We start from the raw sequence: 19348 nt of genomic DNA on the forward strand, positions 1-19348 counted from the left end.
ATGGGGGGACTGGGAGGAAGCTCCGGGGAAAGGACGCCGAGGATGCTGAGCCCGCGGGGCCGGAGCGTTTTGGGGACACACGCACCTGTTCCCGTTCCCCCTTGTCTCCTTGAGCACTGTTTTCCAAAGGAATATGTGCCCCGGGAGGGGTTATCCGGCTTCCACCCCCTCGCTGGTGTGTCTGTATTTATTTATTTATTTGTATGTTTGTTCATTGTTGGGTTCCAATCAATTCACATCCTTTCTCTGCAGTATCTCTATTGCAATCGTCAGTTTCTCTGTCCTGTCCGGGGAACCTGCCGAGACATCCCTCCCGTGCTCCTGTTGCTCTCGTTAATTAGCGGGGAAGGTTGATTAGCCGGAAGGGGCGATTAATCCCGGAGTGGTGATTAATTAGCCAGGGCAGTCCCGGGCGCGGGCCGCTGCCCGCGAAGGGCGCCACGTAAGGGGGAGCTCTCTGAGGATGCGGAGCTCAGGCCGCCGAGCAGAAGGAGGAGGCGGGGAAGGGGAATACACCTCTAGGTTATTACTCGCCTCATTAACTTCTCATTTGCATATTAATACAGATCCCGGCGCCTTCCCGCGCGCTTCCCGCCGCCGGGCGCCCCTGCCGGGCCGGTGCGGGCACCGCAGCCCCGGCGTGCGGCCCCGCCCCTTCCGGCGGCGCCGCGGAGCGCGGCGGGGCGGGCGCGGCGGGTTCGAATCCCGGCGCCGCCGCTCCCGCCATGAACTTCTCGGAGCTGTTCAAGCTCTCGGGGCTCCTGTGCCGGTTCTCTCCCGACGGGAAGTGCCTGGTGAGTACCGGACGCGGGCACCGAGGCCGCTTGGTCCAGGGCGGGGTGGTTGGCGGAGCGGCCGCGGCGCGGGGCCCGCGGGCCGAGCCGGACACGGAGCGAAGGCCAGGGACCCCCAGACCCTGCAGGTCTGAGCCCTGTGCGGGGCACGAAAGGCTCTGAGTCCATAACAGAGACCTTAATGAGGTTAAAGTAACCTTCATCAATTAAATTAATTAGTACTTTAAATTAGTTAGTACCTGGAGGGAGTCCACAGTAAGGATGGAAGGGGCCTTTTTATAAGGGGGGCCTGGAGAGACAGGACAAGGCACCTCAAACTGCCAGAGGGCAGGGTTAGATGGGGTATTGGTAAGAAATTCCTCCCCTCGAGGGTGGGGTGGCCCTGGACAGGTTGCCCAGGGAAGCTGTGGCTGCCCCATCCCTGGAAGTGTCGAAGGCCAGGTTAGACAGGGCTTGGAGCAACCTGGGACACTGGGAGGTATCCCTGCCCATGGCAGGAGGTGGGACTGGATGATCTTTATTGTCTGTTCCAGCCCAAACTGTCCTAGAATTCTATGAAATAAAATAGTACTTACAAGAAAAAGAGCAATTTTTAAAGAGTGGAATTACTTAGACAGCAATGATGGAATGAATGAGGATTCTATTCATTACTATAACTCCTTTTCTTCCTGGTTTAGCTGTTCTCATTGTGGTTTGCAGTGGAGTTCAGTGCACATGGAATAGAACTACAGAATCACAGAATGGTTTGGGTTGGAAGGGACCTTCAAGATCATCTGCTTCCACCCCCTGCCATGACAAGGGACACATTCCACTAGACCAGGTTGTTCCAAACCCCATCCAACCTGGTCTTGAACACTTTCAGGGATGGGGCAACTGCAGCTTCTCAGGGCAACCTGTGCCAAGACCTTCCCACCCTCACAGGGAGGAATTTTTTCTTTAAAATGTCACACTGACCCTCTCTGAATTCCACACTGAATCGCAACCAGCCCAGCAGGGGCAGTCCTGGTGCTCCAGCCTGGGATTCTGCCCCTCCTCAGCCCTGTTCCTGTCCTGCTCAGGCCTCTTGTGTGCAGCACCGTTTGGTGGTTCGGGATGTGAGTTCCCTCCAGGTCCTCCAGATCTACACCTGCCTGGATCAGATCCAGTTCATCGAGTGGTCATCGGACTCCCTATTCATCCTCTGTGCCATGTACAAGCGAGGGATTGTCCAGGTGAGCACAAAAGCAGGACAAAGTGTGTTTCCTGTTGAGAGTTCAGGTGTGCTGGGAGTGAGAGCTTAACAGCCAGCACTAGTCAGAAGGTCTACTGAAGTACCTGATGTTGTTGATAACACTGTTTGAGGATAACCCACCATACCAGGATTTTTAAAAACAAGACAAACATCTTAGTTTAAAAAAAAATTTAGAATAAAAATATTTAGCAAAACAAATTAAAGCTGGACATTACCTTACCAGTTTCTTACTGAAATAGGAAAAAATACATGCAGACTTCTCAAATAGACTAAAACTGCTTTTTAAGTGTTGAATAGTCAGAATATTTGTCGCAGAAAAACCAACCCCACCTCATTTGCCATTTCCATTATCACCCAGAGGTGTGGGACTCACTTTTGCAGCGGGATCCAGCGCCAGTCCTTCATGGTCAGGAGCTCCTGAGCTGCTTGGAATGGGGTGCAGGAGCCTGTTCTCAGTTGTAGGGAATTCCCCTGGGTAGAGGTGTTGATGAGCTGTTGTTTCCTACACTGTCTGGTTGCCCCCTGTCCCAGGTCTGGTCCCTGGAGCAGCCGGACTGGCACTGTAAGATTGACGAGGGCTCCGCGGGATTGGTGGCTTCATGCTGGAGTCCGGACGGTCGTCACATCCTCAACACCACCGAGTTCCATGTGAGTGTCAAGTCAGGATTGCTCTCCACGGTGTCAGATGTTGCTGTCTGCCCTTTGCCTCCTAAAATAACCCAAAGCTCTTAAAGCTGCAGTTTGTGGTGGAGAACATTGGTACAGCTCTGTGTTCCTCTGTGTAACCCAGGTTAATTCCATGTTGGATATTTGTTCTGTTAAGATTTTATCCTCTTGCTTCTGGTGATAAATAGAAAGTGGACACTTAAATGTGAAGGTAAAATTAAGTGTTTGAGAACATATTCTGATGATTTTGATGGCATTCATCAAAGCAGTTTTAGAAATCCAATATGCTGTTTTCAGGTTGAGGAAAGTTCATGATTTCTAGGAAAAAACTCAGGAAACCCAAACCGTAAATGTTTCAGAGCAATATGGAATTAAAAAACATGGGCTTAGGTTTACTGACCTATTAGATGGGAGTTAGATACAGATCTTGGGAATACTTTCCCAGTTATTTGATTTAATACACAGGAGTCAGACTGCTGATGGAACCACTTGTAAAATTAAAAAGCACTTAGAGATGTTTTAATTTTAAGACCCATATCAGGGAATGCACACTATGGTAGAATCCAGGTGGGAAGGCCTATAGGTTCTGACTGCTCTGCCTTTGGCTTAGAGCTGATGATTCCTGTTAATCAGTAAAATGATGAAGCATCAGAAAATAGCCAAGAACTACAAGTGAGACATTTTGTGTTTACTCTTTTCAGAACTGGCTGGGTTTTAGGTGACAGGTTCTTGTGCCATGATCCTGGCTAGCACTGAATGCACATGCTGCACTGCAAGATTTCTTCGTCTTTCTGGGCAGACCCCAGTGTCAGTGGGATATAGATGGAGACACTGTTGTGTGTGTGCAGACCCACTCCTCCCTGCTTTTAGATAGGGGGGTATGAAGAGTGATGAGTTTAGGCCTTGGATTTCCCAGGTGTGAATCACTCTGATGGCAGTTAAAATTGAAAAATGAGCCCAGAATTCCAGCCTGGAGGCATTGCAGCCATCTCTGCTGGCCAGGCAGCAGTGGAGGAGTCAGGACCCCACTGCAGGCCGGTGCTGTGTCTTCCCAGTGAGTATCTTGTGGCACGTGTGTGTGGGGGTGGCCCAGCAAGGATTTACTGCCTCCCAGCAGAACTTGGTTTGACCTTAGAGGATTTCATTAAGCCTTTGCCAAGTTGGCATCTGTGTTGGGATATGTTTCCTCTCCAGCTGTAAACAGGTTGCTAAATTAGCTGTTGTCAGACAGCTGCCTGGGCCGGGCTGCAGTCCGAGCTGTGTTTACTCCCTCTGCTAAATCCACAGTCTGGGGGAGACAGACGTGGGCAGTGCTGGGGGAAAACTCTGAGGATATTTAATATCAATGTGTTAGCAATCCAGCAATTGCCTGGAGGATTTGGGGGTTCCCCAACAGCCAGCTCAGCTTAGCTTTGCTTGCCTGACTCTTTCAAACAGCACCAACTAATCACTCATGCTTGTGATGCTTCAGGTCAATGTGTGAGCTCCACGGAGAGCTCATAAGTTACTTTTTTATTCCCTGAAATTTTTCAAAGGGTATGGTTGTGCTAATTAATTTCTAGTAATCTGTATTTACCAGTGCCTCAGAAAAGTCCTTACAGAATCCCAGAATAGTTGGGGTTGGGAAGGGCCCTTTGGAGATCGTCCAGTCCAACCCCCTGCCAAGACAGGGTCACCTGGAGCAGGTTACACAGGAATGTGTCCAGGTGGGTTTGGAATGGCTCCAGAGAGGAAGACTCCATGCCCTCCCTGGGCAGCCCATTCCAATACTCTATGGAAAGAAGTTCTTCCTCATGTTGAGGTGGAACTTGGCTGTGGTTTAGTTTATGGCCATCACTCATTCTGCTGTCACTGGACACCAGTGAAGAGAGTCTGGCACCATCCTCTGACACACAATTTTGAGATTCAACAAACTTTCAATCAGAGTTTTTTTTGTAGTCAGTGTTCCTCTCCTAGGATCCACTCTGTGGGCAGTTCCATATTATTAATGTGTCCTGGACCAGGTGTATCTTCTCTTACAGGGACATGGTTCCACTGGAGTTTATAGGCACAGGTAGAGCTTAAACAAGAGCTGCAGGTGAAAGATCTGGAGAAAACAAATGGATCCTCTTCACATCCCTGAAAGTGTTTAAGGCCAGATTGGACAGGACTTGGAGCAACCTGGTCAAGTGGAAGATGTCCCTGCCCATGGCAAGGTGTGGAATGAGATGAGCTTTAAGCTCACTTCCAACCTAAACCATTCCAGGATTCTGTGCTTCCTTATGACCTTTGTGTTTTGGGATAAATGGTGTGAAGATGTCCTGGAGTGTTTCTCTGAAGAGCTGTGCTTATAAACTACATACATTATACTTTCTCTCCTTCTTCATTAGGTCCTTAAGCATTAAGGAGCTTCTTTGGAACTCCAGCAGCAGGGAAAAGTGTGTGTTTCTGTGTGTATCCCAGCTAATCCTTAGTAACTGTGAGTGGCTGCGTTGGCTGAAAAATGCTTTCTGGCGAGGAATGTGCTCTGAATAATCTTCTGAAATCCGGTGCTGACAGACACTGCTATGTGAGGGGCTGAGTGACCCAGTCAAGTCTGGGACAAGAGTTGACAGTCATTTGAGCTGTAGGTTGTTTAAAAGTGTGTTTTTTGTCTGCTGAAAATCACCAGTCCTACACCTGCCTGGAGCTGTCAACATTGGGCCGTAGTCCTGGGCCCGGCACTGGACAATGTTTATCACGTTACCATCTAAATACTTTTTATTTCTCAGCTGTTTTTAGGCTATTTTAAAAATGCTTCGGCTTTTGGTTTGTTTTTCCGCTGCAAAACAACAGCTGAAAACTCTGCAGACCCCCATTATTGTGAGGATTTGAGTTTGACAACTCCACTCAATCGAGTTGTCTATGCTGGATAGAAAGGATCCCCCAAAATGAGCAGTGGAGAAGGACTTGTTGCAGAATTAATTGACCACAGGCTGTTTTCCTGCTTCAGAGACAATTGTCCTTTCCCCCTGAATTCCCTGAGAAAGGCAACAAGCAGCAATGCAAATTTCCTGTCATTTGTGAAATGTTTGGTTTCTTTTCTTACCCTCTGTGTTTGATGTTTCTGTCTCTCCTAATCCTTTCTGTGAGCTGTGACATAATTCTTCTAATCTGCTCCATCTAATTTATGTTGGCAACTTGAGTGAGATTGTGGAATAATGTTCCAGGTGGGAGTATGAAGGTTTTCCCTTTCTGTCACAACTTAATTGTAAACATACTGTTAATTCAGGTAAGGGGGTGTGAAATCCATACATTAAGCACAAAATGTGAGTTTCTCAGTTTGTAGGAATGTCTGAGTGTGCATAAATGGAACAACAGAAAAGAATCCTGATTTCAGGAATCAAAATAATTTGGGTTTGCATGTTCCTATCCTAACTCTGGGCCAAGCCATCAGGTTGTGTGAGTTGTGTGAGAGGTTACAATGGAGTTAGAGCAGAGTGGATCCATGGCCTCTGGTTTGCCAATGTTTGCTTCCCTTTGAGCCTGCAGCCCCAGCAGGAGAGAGAGTATGAGGTTGAACAGGACAAGAGGAAATGGCCTCAAGCTGTGCCAGAGGAGGTTCAGGTTGGACATCAGCAGGAATTTCTTCATACCAAGGATTTTCAGGCATTGGAAGGGGGTGCCCAGGGAGGTTGCAGAGTCCCCATCCCTGGAGGTATCCAAGGAATGACTGGATGTGGCACTCAGTGCTCTGGGCTGGGTGACAAGGTGGGGATCAGTCACAGGTTGGACTCTATGACCTAGAGGTGTTTTCCAACCTAAATGATTTTGTGGCTCCATGATAGAGATGCATGCAGAAAGACTTCAAAGGGAAGGTGCATTTGCTGTTTGTCTGTGGTGGAGCCTTGGGCAGGGCAGAGGTGACAGTGGGAGCTCAGTATGGGATGTGCTGTGTCACCTCCAGAGATTTCCCTCTTGCCAGGCACTTGAGCTCCACATGAGCAGCAAGCTTTTGCCTCTTGAGGCTTGAAGCAGCCAGTGTGGTCTAGGATGGCCAGAGGAGCTGATTGTGAGGCCAGGGAGCAGCACAAGTGTAAACTCGGATGCCTTTGTGAAGAAGAATGATGATCCAGCCCTCAGCATTTGAAGCCTGCAGCTGCTAAGCTTGTATTAAGTGGCTGGAGAATGTGTGCTGTGTGTGTGGCATGTTTTGCTCAGGGAAGGCAGAGCAGCCAGTGCATTTAGGGCTGCAATTAATAGTCCCCAGCAGCATTTCAGTGCTGCAGTTGCTGCAGGAGAATGTGTGGAGGCATTGTGTTGGTATTTTTAAAGTAAATCTTGCCTAAGGAGCAGACTAACATCACTGGGTTTGTGTGGCTGGAAGTGAGAGGGTGCAGGGATAAAAAGTTGATTAATGTTCATCTCCTGGATACCTTCAGGACCTGCTAAACTTGTGAGAGAGTATTCTGTCCTTCTGCCCTGCTCAGGTGAGACCCACCCCCTGCAGAGCTGGCTCCAGCTCTGGGTTCCCAGAACAGGAAGGACATGGAGCTGGTGGAGTGAGTTCAGAGGAGGCACCAAGATGATCAGAGAGATGGAGCAGTTCTGCTGTGAGGAAAGACTGACACAATTGTGATTGTTCAGCCTAGAGAACAGAAGGCTCCATGGTGACCTAATTGCAGCCTTCCAGTACCTAAAGGGAACCCACAAGAAAGATGGAGAGAGAATATAAGGGCCTGGAGTGACAGGACAAGGGGGAATGGCTTCAAACTGGCAGAGAATAGGTTTGGATTGGATATTAGGAAAAAAATTCTATTTTTTGCTTCACTGCAAAAAGCTCTACCTGCAGTTCTTCTGGAATCTCTTACCTTGGTGCAGTAGAGTGTAGGAAAACACAAGGAAGAAACTGTCCCTGGAAACTTTCTTTGCTCCAGCTACAAATGCAGAGGTTCACATGCCATCCTTATGAGTGCCCTGCCTGTGTGTCTGGGGCTGCCGTTGCTAAGGGAGAGGGAGTATTTGTTTTTAATTGGATAATGTGCAGATGGCAAGGCTGAGCCTCGAGTGCAGCTGTGACCTTGGGGAGCTGTGGGGAGACTGGGTCTGCAGCTGCCTGCCCTCTGCAGCTCAGGGGGCTGTGGAGGCACAAGTCACCAGAAATCCCCCAAACACCAACATTCTGCCTGGGTTTGCTTGACAGGTTTTGGGTATTTTCTAATGTTTCAGTAATTCTGTAGCATTACTTCCTTGCGTGTGGCTGAGGAGGTAAGAGCAAAATGCAAGTCAGCTGTCAAAGCTGAGGATGTCTAAATATTGAAAAATACAGCTCAAGTGCACACTTGGTAGCATATTCCCAAGGGATACAGTGTTCTGAAGTGGCAATAACTTCTCATCCATTCATAAAGGTGAGAAACTCCCTATCTCTCATCCAGAATCTGTGATGAAAGTGTTTTTCCAAGTGCAGTGACTCTGTATGATCAGGAAGACACACTTGTGCTAGTGTCAGTGAGTTCAGTGTTCATGAAGAACTTTTCTTCATGTTGATGTTGTGAATTTTGTACACCCTTCTAGAGTAGCGTGTGCTGCAATGTAAATTTGGGGTAAATACCCTACTAACTGCAGGGAGCTGGGAGAGAATTCTTCACATATATTGGGCCATACAGAAAGGCTGCAGTATTTAACCACAGAAGGTTCATTGATCTACTTTGTGTTGCTGAATTAGGCTGATGTTTTTCTGTTTGCTTAATTCTTTGTTTATCTGCAAAAATAACCCAGACTGCTCCCTGTCTCTCTGCCAGCTGCGGATAACGGTGTGGTCCTTGTGCACCAAGTCTGTGTCCTACATCAAGTACCCCAAAGCGTGTCAGCAGGGTGAGTGCCACACCTCTACCCAGGAATGGTCTTTTAATGTGGTAAAAAGGAAAAATGAATATAATGTGGTGACAAAACTCATGTTTGGGAACAGGCTCTGGCCCTGTCCCTGCTGAGGGCTCAGCTTGCCCTTGGGGCTGTCATCTCAGAGAGTGGTAGCCGTGCCACCTGCAGCCGGGTGTACCCTGAGGTGTTGTGGTCTCTGTGAGTGAAGGATTCCAGCTGATCCATGTGCTTGGTCTATGCATATGCATCTTTGCATTTGCCTATGAAGGGTCCTTTAAGATGTTAAATTATGCTGGATGCGCTGGTGGTGAAAAATGTTAATCCAAAGTAGCTTTTGTCATCTTTTGCACATGGAAGGGTTGGAAAGGGAAACTCGTGCCAGGGCTGTCAGGCCACATGGCTGTGGTGAGCAGTCTCCTGCCCGAGGGTTGTATCCCACAGGATGACAAAGACAATTATGTACTCCAAATGAAATCTGAGTGGATGGGGAGCAATGCCTGGGAGTTGTTGGAGAACTGATGGTTGCATAACTGATCCATTTAGCCAGGCTAAATGAAGTGGTTATTTGAAATCTGTGGGGTTTATATAACAACTGTCAGTGATCAGATGTGTTTTGAAGCTCTGCATCCTGAGAAAATATACATTCCAAGCTCAAAAATTGCTAGCACAAGCGAATCAGTAACACTGTGCTTTGCCTTGATTAATGTGACCTTCTGTGAAGAGAGTCTTTCTCCTCTTTTATTTCTGCTTTGAATTGGGAGTAACTGTTCCTCACTGAGGACTCCATCAGATATTCTGCCTTGTTGTCTCGCTTCTATTTAACACAATTTTAATTAACTCTGTCCCATGGCAGGGGTGGCATTCACTAAGGATGGGCATTACGTGGCTGTGGCAGAGCGACGCGACTGCAAGGACTTCATCAGCATCTTTGTGTGCAGCAACTGGCAGCTCCTCAGGGTAAGCTCTGCCCTCTCCTTCCTCTGCTGAATGTGTTTCACATTACTACGTGAGTAATAGTGAGACTAGCAAGGGCTTGATACTTGGGATGTGTGATATAAACTGTTCACCCATGAGATCATCCAATGAGGGATGATACTGGTGTAGGGAACTGGCTGGATCTGATCAATTAAACCCATTAAGAACTTGGCTGTATGTAGTGTCACCTCTGGCTTGGGAATTTTGAGGATCACTGGAAGTTGATAGCAAAGTTTGGGAAGTATCACTAAGTGCTTGTCATGTTCCTGAGATCTTCCCTAATAATCTTTGTTGTGGAAGGTATGGCTGTTCCATCCCTGAAAATGTTAAAGGCCAGGTTGGATGAGGATTGGAGCAACCTGGTTCAGTGGAAGGTGTCCTTGCCTATGACAGAGGTTGGAACGAGATGAGCTTTATGTTCCCTTCCAGCTCAAACCATTCTGTGATTCTATGATCCTGTACCAGACCTGGATATAAGGAATTAGGCTACCTGGATTTCTCGACTGTTTTAGTGTAACTGATTTAATTTTCTTATGAAATGCTGTTCATTTGAAGGTATAGGAACTTTCAGCTTTTCTGTAAAGGGAAGTAAATATTACATGCAAAACAGTCCTTGCCATTTGTAGTAGACCTTGAAAGGATAAAACTGAGCATTCTGTCAGCTCAGATGCAACAGGAGTCGTTGATGCAATATTTCAAATGGTTTTGTGGGTTGGTGTTTTTTTTGGAGAGCAGCATTTTGACACTGAAACACAGGATCTCTTTGGGATTGAGTGGGCTCCTAATGGCTGTGTACTGGCAGCGTGGGACTCGTGCCTGGAGGTAGGAGAAAAAGCAGATCATTTTCTTTCAGTTCAAGCTGGTCTTTTAGCCATCATGTATAAAGCTGTAACTAAAATAACTAGTGTTTAAAATGTTTCTTTTAAACATAAAATGGTTTGAGTTCAGCTTTTGTTTAATATTATATTGAGGATGGATGTCCTTGCAAGTGGATGTCGCTGTTCTGTAAATCTTCAATGACAGCAAGTTCTTTCTAATTTATCTTGCAAAAAAATTTTGATTGTAAACATTACAGATGATGCTGTTGAAATAAGGAAATAAAAATGATGTAAGAATTCTCTTTTAGAGTCTTCTGTAGCTTTACTGATACTGCATTGCATAGTGATTTTACAGTTATAAAAGTACTCATCCAGAAAGTGAGCAATGAAGCCTGGAGCTTCTTAACTCATAGATAAGAGACCATGACCTTTGTATTTAACTTGCTGCATTTTAAATAGAGAGAGTTTGGGAGGAATGATTTGCCTGCTTGTGTTTTTTAACACTCTTGCTGGTATTCAGAACAACTCTGTGTGTGTTTCAGTATAAGCTCTTGCTGTACTCCCTCGATGGCAGACTGCTCTCTTCGTACTGTGCTTATGAGTGGCCACTGGGCATCAAGTCAGTTGCCTGGAGCCCCAGCAGCCAGTTCCTGGCAATTGGCAGCTTTGATGAGAAGGTGAGAAAGAGGTTTGTTTTCTCTCTCTTTTATCTAAACCATTTGTAGAACCTTGTCCTGACAGTCTGCTCTTGAAATGCTTCCTGAACCAGGTTCGTATCTTGAACCATGTTACGTGGAAGATGATCACAGAGTTTGAGCATCCAGCAACCATTGCCAGCAAAAAGACTGTAAGTATGGATCCAAAATCCATGGAGTTGTTAGTGAAACTTTGTATCTGAATGCTGATAAATCCATTTCATTTTGGAGACCCTGATTTTTTCCCCCCTCCTAATGCCTAAATAGGGCTTGGGAAATTGCGTGGAAACTTGGCAATGTAGAGAACAGAGAAATCCTTTCAAATTTGTTGGGATCATCTCCTTAGCATTAAAAGATTCTCATATGCCAGTGTATTCGGTGTAGGTGGTGGCTGCATTACAGATTAGGGAGTGCAGCCCATGGGAAACTGAAGACATTTGTCTCAACTTTATATAATTCTTGACTTTAAACAGCACTGGAACTGGATTGTGATCAGAGTCACATCCTGTGTGGACAGGCTCATCTAGCTCACCTAAAGAGCATTTCCTGGAACATCTCTCAGCATTGATTTTATCCTTCATACCTGTACCTGCAAGGCCCAACAGATTCTGAGTCGTTGGCAGCAGGCACAGAGCTTTAGTCTTGTTCCAAAAATCCCAGGCTGATCTCATCCATGGAGGTAACAAGAACAGTGTGTAGGGTTGTTTGCCATTGCAAGAAGGACTGTACAGATCTCCTGGAAGAGTTGGTGTGTGGACTGTAACTGCAGTAGTCACACAACTCTGGTGATGTCTCAACCAGAAGCAAGGCACGAGCTGTTAAAGCACCTCAGCAAAGCTTCTCATGGCTGAAAAATGCCTTTACTTCCAGTTAGGTGTAAAATATGTCATGGAAAACAAATGGAAATAGCTCTGTTGATCTCTGCTACACAGACAGGAATTGCAGTTGGTGCGTTTCATCCTGGCGCTTTTGTTTGGGAATATGTCGTAGGCACGCTGAAATATTTTTGCTATTTCCTTCTGCAATGCTGTACTTTGTTTGCATTTCTTTATGATAGATTAAAGGTTCTTGGTTTCAAAAATGAAATCCATGTTCCCATTGTAATGGGGATGATTTATTTTCCTGACAGGAGTAATGAATGAGGTTTTTGCATTTGTTACAGGAGTGCTTTTGCTGGTCATGGTTCCAAACAGCCCATGATTCACTGGGAATGCTGGATTCCATGTCTGTCTACCAAAACCCTTTCCTCTGATGAACAAGGGGATGCTGAGATACAATAAATGTGCAAATGAGTCAGTGGGATGTGGGTATTTGGTAACAGCCCATAACTAAACTCTCTGCAGTCTTTCTTTAGAATTGTCACTTGTTTCTTTGTAGATTGTGTATAAAGAAGTGGAGAAATCCCCATCTGTTGAAACAGAGAGACTTTCTCTTTCTCCAACAAGAGCACTGACTAGTTCTGCCTTCAGCACACAGAGTAAATGTAAGCCAAAGTTTATTCAAATGAGACACTTGAGTTTGCCATGGGAAGTCTTTCTATAAATAAATTATATAGATGAACTCTGCACCTTGGATGGTGGAACAGATACTCTGGATGTTCTCAAGAGCAGTAAGAACCAGTCTCATTATTTGAGGCACTGTAAATCACCTTTGTTTTGCACTAATGTTTGGAATGTTAGCTAAAAGGTAGCGGAAAACTTGATCCCTCCTTATCTTCCTAATTTAATCCCACATTTGCCTGGAATTTTCAGTCTTTTCTTTTTTGTAGGAGGGCAGGAAATAATAAGCTGGTTATATGAAGTTGCAATATCTTAAAATAATTGAAATTTTGATTGGAACATCTTGGAGAAGAGTAAAATGTGGTCCTATCACTTGAAAGATGAGGGGTTTTAACAGTTGGGATTTAAATGCATTGTCCATTCAGGCTCACTTAGTGAAGTGCTTTTATTTCCCATTCCAGATGAGATTTCCCAGGTGCCAATTTCTTTACAGTATATAAAACCAGTTGCTGACAGGGCAAATCCCAAAATGGGAGTTGGGATGTTGGCATTCAGTGCAGATAATTGTTTCCTGGCAACCAAAAATGGTAAGTTCCGACTGCCCTGCCTTAAAGGGAAACCTACTCGTGGAATGTGGGGTGTTTCCTTGTTGCGCTTGTTACTCTGTAAAATCAGCTCCGCTGAGATATGTAGCTACAGAGGAAACCCAGCCTCTGTGTTCTAATGTGTGTCAAGTGGTGTGAGCTGCCAGAACAGCTGATCAGAGCATGAACTCAGCCTTGGCTCTGTATTTGATGAAAATAGTAGGTTTTTACATTTCTTCAAGTGTATGTAAGCGTGCTGTATTGCAAATGGAACACACAAATCTTCCCCCTCCATTTACAGCCTAGGTCTCTTGAAAGGCAGAACTCTTCACAGCCTGTAGCAGGAGGGATTCTGGCTGCCTCCAATAGTGAAAGTCATGGAATTAATGGTCCATCTTCCCTTTGTTAGTCTTGAGGAGTTGTGTATGGATGCCAAAGCTGTGTATGGGTCAGATGCATAACCCATCAGACTAATGTGATAAAAGCCAGGGAAGAACTGGGAGATGTATTAAGTCACTTCTTTTACCACTTTTGCAATAGTTCCAAGGCAATACTGAAGGCTTTGCTTGGCAAAACTCTAGTGGTTGTACCCCTGGGATGTACCTAAAGGTTTGTGTTGTGTTAATGTATGTTTGTGTCAATAAATGCCCATTTAAAAAAAAAGTATGATCCTTTTATCCTTTAGGTATTACATGATTGCCATTTCCCTTACAGATAACATTCCTAACACTGTCTGGATCTGGGACATCCGGAAGCTGAAGCTGTTGGTGGTGCTGGAGCAGCTGTGCACGATCCAGTGTTTCCAGTGGGACCCCCGGCGGCCCCGCCTTGCCCTGTGCACCGGGAACAGCCGAGTGTACCTGTGGTCCCCTGCTGGCTGCGTGGCCGTGCAGGTGCCCGGGGAAGGTGAGGCCCTGGAGGAGCTGCCATGATCTGCTTAGGGTCAAAATGTTTTTCCACTTATTGATCAGTCCCAGTATTACCATGGAAATGGCTCAGGTGTGTTCTTGGAGCTCCTTAAAAATGGGTATTTTTATCCCCAAGAAAAGGGGAGTTCATAATGAGACAGCAAATGTCAAATGTATCAAGGACAGAGCATGGGGCTGATAGGGATTTGTGGGATTGATTCCAGCTGCCTTTTCCTCTAGCAAGAGGATGGCCTGCCAGCTTCTTGCTGACACACTCTATCTCTTCCTGTAGGTGACTTCCAGATTGTGTCTCTCTCCTGGCATTCCAGCGGGGACTCCATGGTGCTCCTGAGTAAGGACAACTTCTGTGTGTGTTACTTAGAAAGAGAAGAGGTAAAATAAAAATATCAAAATGCATTAAAAATGCCTCCATGTCTGAGGAAGAAGGAGGAAAAGGGTTAAAACATGTTCCTCAATCTGAAGTGTTTGTATTTATAGATTATTTATTTGAAGGAGCTCCAAGCTCAGTGGGTGCAATACTGTGGCTGCACTTGAGTGATGTGGCAACTGAAATGTAGGGAGTTGAGTCTGGATTGTGAGAAAACCTGAGTACTGATGGAGTTGAACACATCTCTTTGTCAACTCTGAACTCTTATCTTCCAAGATTGTAGCTCTGTGTGTATATAATGTATAGCTATTATTTAAATTTTCTATTTCCAATAAATATTTTGATAGTTACAAACTATAAACCTGCACCTCTGCACTCTGAAGTCTGTTTCAGTTTAATCAGTGATGTGATTACATAGTGACTTAAGTCCCAGCACAAGGAAACTGTTACTTGGGTGACACTAACTGTGCCTGGACCACAGTGGATTTATTACGAGGAATCTTTACAAAAGGGATAACAACTGACACTTCAGGCTGTTGAATTAGAAACTGAAATGGGAGTTTTTGTCTTAACTCTCTGGTGATACCCAGGAGTAGTTGGTTTGGCAGGGAAGGAACAGTTGTACTATCCTTCCTTTTTAGCTGGAGTACCCAGTCATTGTGTCCTTCCAAGGTGGGAGCCTGTTTTTTAGGAATTTATTGGATATTTTTTCTTGTGCTACTTAATTTCACAGACTTAATCTCCAGAAGATGAAAAACAAAGACCAAATGGAGCTGAAATTTAACTTTACTGCAAGGTTAATGAAAATTGAACAGGTAATTTAGAAAATGCAGCTTATGCATTTTATCAGGACTCCAGCTTTACATGAGTTTCACAAACACATACCTATGTTAAGGCCAAAAGAATACCACTGCAGCACAGTGTTTATTCAGCAGTTAAAGACTCTGAAAAGGGTATGAAGAGAAAGGTCATGCACAAAGAAGCTTGTTAGAATCACCTCTTCAGCAATATCAGCTCAGTGTCTCTTGTGCTGCTTCTCAATTTCATCCCTGGACATGAGGTTCAGGGCAGGAATGTATAAAGCAAGGCTGACACACAGTGCTGGAAGTTTTTTCTCTGTCTCCATTAAACAGTCCTGGCCCAAACTAGAATAGATTTCAGAAAAATGGCTAAGAATATCAATCTAACCAAAATAGAATTCCCTTTCAGTTTTACAAAGAACAGCTTTGAAGGCAAAATAGTTGGTGAGGCTTTTGGCAATATTCTCTCACAACAGTCTTTAGTCTGTGGCTGCAGTGAGGAAACAGGAAGTTCCAGTGGGTTCTTAGAGGGATTTTTACAAAAAGCATTTAGAGCTCAGAGACTGCTGCTGAGCAGGTGGAACAGTGTAGCTTTAGCCAAAGCCAGCAAATATTGTTAAAGACTGACTGACAGCTTTCAAAATTCCTAACAGGCATTAATGAGAGCGCTGAGATCACGGAGATTGGAACAGTAATTCCTCTTCAGACAACACTAATCAGTCCCAAGCACACAATAGGATTTGACACCATACACAGGGGTACAGCAGTAACATGGCACAAAGGTTCTGTTGTACAGTGGGTACTTTGGAAGGGTTTTAGCAGGTTCCAAGGGCACTTCATGAACAGGGAAGACCAAGCCTGGAAGGGCACTGAACATGCCACTTCTCACCCCACAAGGACCAGGCTGTAAATCAAGTACAAAATACAAGACTGACTGACACCACCCTTTGTCTGCTTCAAATCCATCCTGTGCATTCCCCAAACAACCTACTACAACCCCCCCCTTTCCTTTCCCCAAACTTCTTTGCTTTGCTCATCATGTGCTCTGTCCTCAGTGTGCTCTCCCCAGGGGACCAACAGTAAGTCACTTGCCCTTGAACAGATGACACACAAGGGGGTTTAAAATCCAATTTTGCCTCTCGTCATGGAGTAGCCCAGTTTGGCTTCGTTGTTGATGAAGGACATCAGTCCCACATAGGTCTCTATGAGGATGGGCCGCTCCAGCACCAGCACACCGTTAGCACTCCCTGGCACTGGGCCCTCCTTGTGGGCTTTTTTCACGGCCTGGATCAGCTGGGTTTGAAAGTTTTTCAGCTGAAAGAAAAAAAATCACTTTTTCATTGTTTTACAGAGTGTTAGGGAAACAGCTGCTGATGTGGAACGGTGAAAGATTAACACTAAAGCTGTAGTTGTCAGGAATCTTATGTACTGTGATGTCACATTTTGATATTTAACCTCAGTGATTCAGTTCATTTCACACAACTGCTGACATGTGACTTAAACATGGGCTGGATGGGTAAAGATGTATCAGTGACAAAGTGTTTCTTTCTGCCCTGATCAATGATGTGTTGCACTTAAAGGCATTCTGGTTTTGTGGAAACCTCCAGGGGGACTCGCCTATTGCAAGAACTGAGAAGTGGCTCAGTAAGTTTTCAGTGAGCAATTAAACCAGCTGTTAATTAGCTGGCAGTGCTAAATGAAAAATCTATCAGCCTGGAAGTAAGAGGAATAGCCCAAGATGTGTTTGCTTTTTGGTTTTACAGGACACTGTGCTTTTGAAAGTTTCAGCTTCCTCTGTGTTCCAGCCAGTTATGGGTGGCTGGAGAAAACAGGCAGCGGGGCTGCCCTCCAAGTCAAAATTTGGAGACTGGGGAGATGCAGATCAAAGCTCTAAATTCTATCCCTAAAGTGACTGCTTCTGTTTGATTTACTGCTGTGTTGCTTCAAAATAATCCAAGTTGTATCCCACCTCCAAGCTCCATGAGCGGGAGGGGCCCGTTCCTTACCCGGCAGAGAGATGCAACCTTCTCGTCAGCATCTGCCATGGGGTGCTCAGTGAAGGTGATGTAGGGGATGTTGGTGGACCATGGGTTCCACCTGTTGATGAAGGAGGCACGGCTTTGCTTGTCCCACTGAATGCGAATACCGACACCTTCCCGCCTGGTAGTGGAAACAAGAATTACCAGGGTAAGACTTTCCATTTGTTGAGGGACTTTTAACTATAAAGTTCTGCCTGAAAAAGACATACTTGAAACTGGGAAGCTGAAATGCAAGTGACAGTAAATTTTTCCGACAGGCAAGAAACAGCAAGAATTCAGCCCCTGAAACATGCAAAGCAACCTTATGAGCTGCGAGCAAGAAGGTGAAACTCCTTGGACACCTGGGCACCTGACTTGCACAGCACGTGACAGCCCACATGTACGGGAGACCTGACACTTAACACTAAGGTGGTACTGCTGCTATTTACTGCATTATATAATGGTGACAAAATTCTGCTCCCACATCTACTCATCTGATATTGAAAGTCCTTGAGTAACTGTTAGTGTGACTACTGACCATGCCAGCAAACCAGCAGCTGAGGTCTAATGAAACTTGAAGAGTTGTTTGCAGAGTTAAGCAAATGAAAGAATTCTCAGACCTTTCCAGTGGTCAGCAACAGGACAACAGCTCAAACTATTCACAATAACCATGTAAGTGATGTTGCAGCTTACTTGTTCAGAGACTTCTGTGGGAACTCAAACTCCCCCACGGAGATGGTGTCCACGGCACTGAGGGCGATCCTTGTCACGTGCTGGCACTGCAGGCTGATGAAGTTGTACTTGCAGACCAGGAGGGACCAGTCTGTGATGAGGACAAGACGCTCCTTCTCATTGTTCCAGTGATCGATTCTGGTAAGAGAATGTGACTGAGCTTTACTAGTTTTGACTCTTGGCTAAAAACACTCAACAGCTTGGCAGGCAGAAGAGTTGCTGAGGAGAAAAAAATCCAAAGTCTTAGTGATGCTGTATTTTCTGTTACAGTCTTTGCTCTGAAGCAGCAGGGCCAGTGTAGGGATGATGGCCTGTGCCTCAGTGCATACACATGGCTTAGGGTGTTTATGAAAGCTAATTCAGTGCTTTACTGCACGAGTGAGATCTGTATGGGCCTGGATCTTGTAGGTGGTTAACGCGGGAGCTTTGTCCTAAATCTGATGGAGAGGGCTGGTTTATATGGAAATGATGCCGGCACAGCCAGCCTGGGCCACTTTGGGGCTTCGTCTCCGTTCTACGCGCGCTAATAGTCACAAGGTTTAATACAAAACAACGCCGAGAGCCGCGGGGCCGAGGCTGCCCTGGAGCTTTTCTCCCTGACCCCGGCCCAGCCCGCACCCATCGCCCCCCGCCGCGGGACTCACTCTGTGAGCAGCCACACGCTCTGCACCTCCCCGTCCTCGGCGGGCAGCACGACCACCCGGATCTCGCTCACCGCCTGCTCGATGGTGCCGGGCTGCAGGGGCAGAAGGCAGAGAGGTCAGGGGTGCGGGCCGGGGCTGTGCGGGCGCCCCGTCCCGTCCGCCCGCGGTGCGCACCCGGAACACGAAGTACTGCCGCAGGCGGCCGGCGCGGCCCGCGGTGCGGACACTGAGCGGCCGCAGCGTCTGCCGGGGCGGCGGCGCGGGCGCCTCGAAGGGCGGCCCGGCAGCCCCGGGCACCAGCGTGGCGGCGCCGGGGCTGCCGGGACTACCGGGGCCGCCGGCCGGGCCACCCTCGTCCGCGTCCCGCAGCTGCAGCATCGCGGCGGGGCCCGGCGGGCGCTCAGCACCTTCCGGGGCGGAGCAGGGCGGGGGGAGCGAGTGGACCCGCCTCTCCTGCTTCGCTCCGCTCCGCTCCGGGCCGGGAGGCGGCACTGCAGGCCCGCTCGGGCTCGCGGCACAGGCGGCAGATGCGCAGCCGGTACCTGGGTAGCGTCCGGCCGGCGGGATGCGGGTCACGGGATGCGGGTCACAGCAGCGCTTCTCGCTCCGCACTCCTTGGTCATGCGCGTCACCATCCCACACCGGGGCGGTACAAAGTGGTGGGTGCCGTCACTGTCGCTTGCACAGAGCTGTATTAGATACCAGGTGCCGTCACGGACCGGGGCTGCACCAGTTACTGTCACCATCACACATCGAGA

At 46.8% G+C, this 19348-nt stretch overlaps 2 protein-coding genes across 3 annotated transcripts; one reads left to right on the forward strand and one right to left on the reverse strand.

Moving 5' to 3' along the window:
• The first annotated feature begins 710 nt into the window (after positions 1-710).
• Positions 711-14763, forward strand: WRAP73 (WD repeat containing, antisense to TP73). 2 transcript variants are annotated; one of them, XM_071575894.1, is made up of 12 exons: positions 711-794; positions 1853-2005; positions 2557-2673; positions 8451-8523; positions 9383-9486; positions 10240-10326; positions 10865-10999; positions 11092-11169; positions 12395-12500; positions 12978-13103; positions 13815-14006; positions 14301-14763. In XM_071575894.1, exons 1-12 carry the CDS (start codon positions 726-728, stop codon positions 14408-14410), a joined length of 1350 nt encoding a protein of 449 aa, XP_071431995.1. In that variant the 5' UTR covers positions 711-725; the 3' UTR covers positions 14411-14763. The 2 variants fall into 2 exon arrangements, with proteins under 2 accessions (XP_071431995.1, XP_071431996.1); XM_071575895.1 differs by having other exon boundaries at positions 712-794; positions 1868-2005.
• Positions 14764-15164: 401 nt separating this feature from the next.
• On the reverse strand, positions 15165-19003 carry TPRG1L (tumor protein p63 regulated 1 like). Its single transcript, XM_071575897.1, has 5 exons — positions 18765-19003; positions 18591-18682; positions 17908-18084; positions 17203-17356; positions 15165-16510 (listed from the first exon to the last, which is right to left on the reverse strand). Exons 1-5 carry the CDS (start codon positions 18966-18968, stop codon positions 16316-16318), a joined length of 822 nt encoding a protein of 273 aa, XP_071431998.1. The 5' UTR covers positions 18969-19003; the 3' UTR covers positions 15165-16315.
• Between the last annotated feature and the right edge of the window lie 345 nt (positions 19004-19348).

Source organism: Pithys albifrons, chromosome 22, assembly GCF_047495875.1.
Source record: "Pithys albifrons albifrons isolate INPA30051 chromosome 22, PitAlb_v1, whole genome shotgun sequence".
Lineage (NCBI taxonomy): Eukaryota > Metazoa > Chordata > Aves > Passeriformes > Thamnophilidae > Pithys > Pithys albifrons.

Coding starts and splice junctions, on each gene's coding strand:
- WRAP73 (XM_071575894.1), top strand. CDS start 726: ATGAACTTCTCGGAGCTGTTCAAGCTCTCGGGGCTCCTGTGCCGGTTC. Junction 795..1,852: donor CTCCCGACGGGAAGTGCCTG/GTGAGTACCGGA, acceptor TGTCCTGCTCAG/GCCTCTTGTGTGCAGCACCG. Junction 13,104..13,814: donor TTTCCTGGCAACCAAAAATG/GTAAGTTCCGAC, acceptor TTTCCCTTACAG/ATAACATTCCTAACACTGTC.
- TPRG1L (XM_071575897.1), bottom strand. CDS start 18,968: ATGCTGCAGCTGCGGGACGCGGACGAGGGTGGCCCGGCCGGCGGCCCC. Junction 18,683..18,764: donor GGCAGTACTTCGTGTTCCGG/GTGCGCACCGCG, acceptor CTGCCCCTGCAG/CCCGGCACCATCGAGCAGGC. Junction 17,357..17,907: donor CCACAGAAGTCTCTGAACAA/GTAAGCTGCAAC, acceptor TTCCACTACCAG/GCGGGAAGGTGTCGGTATTC.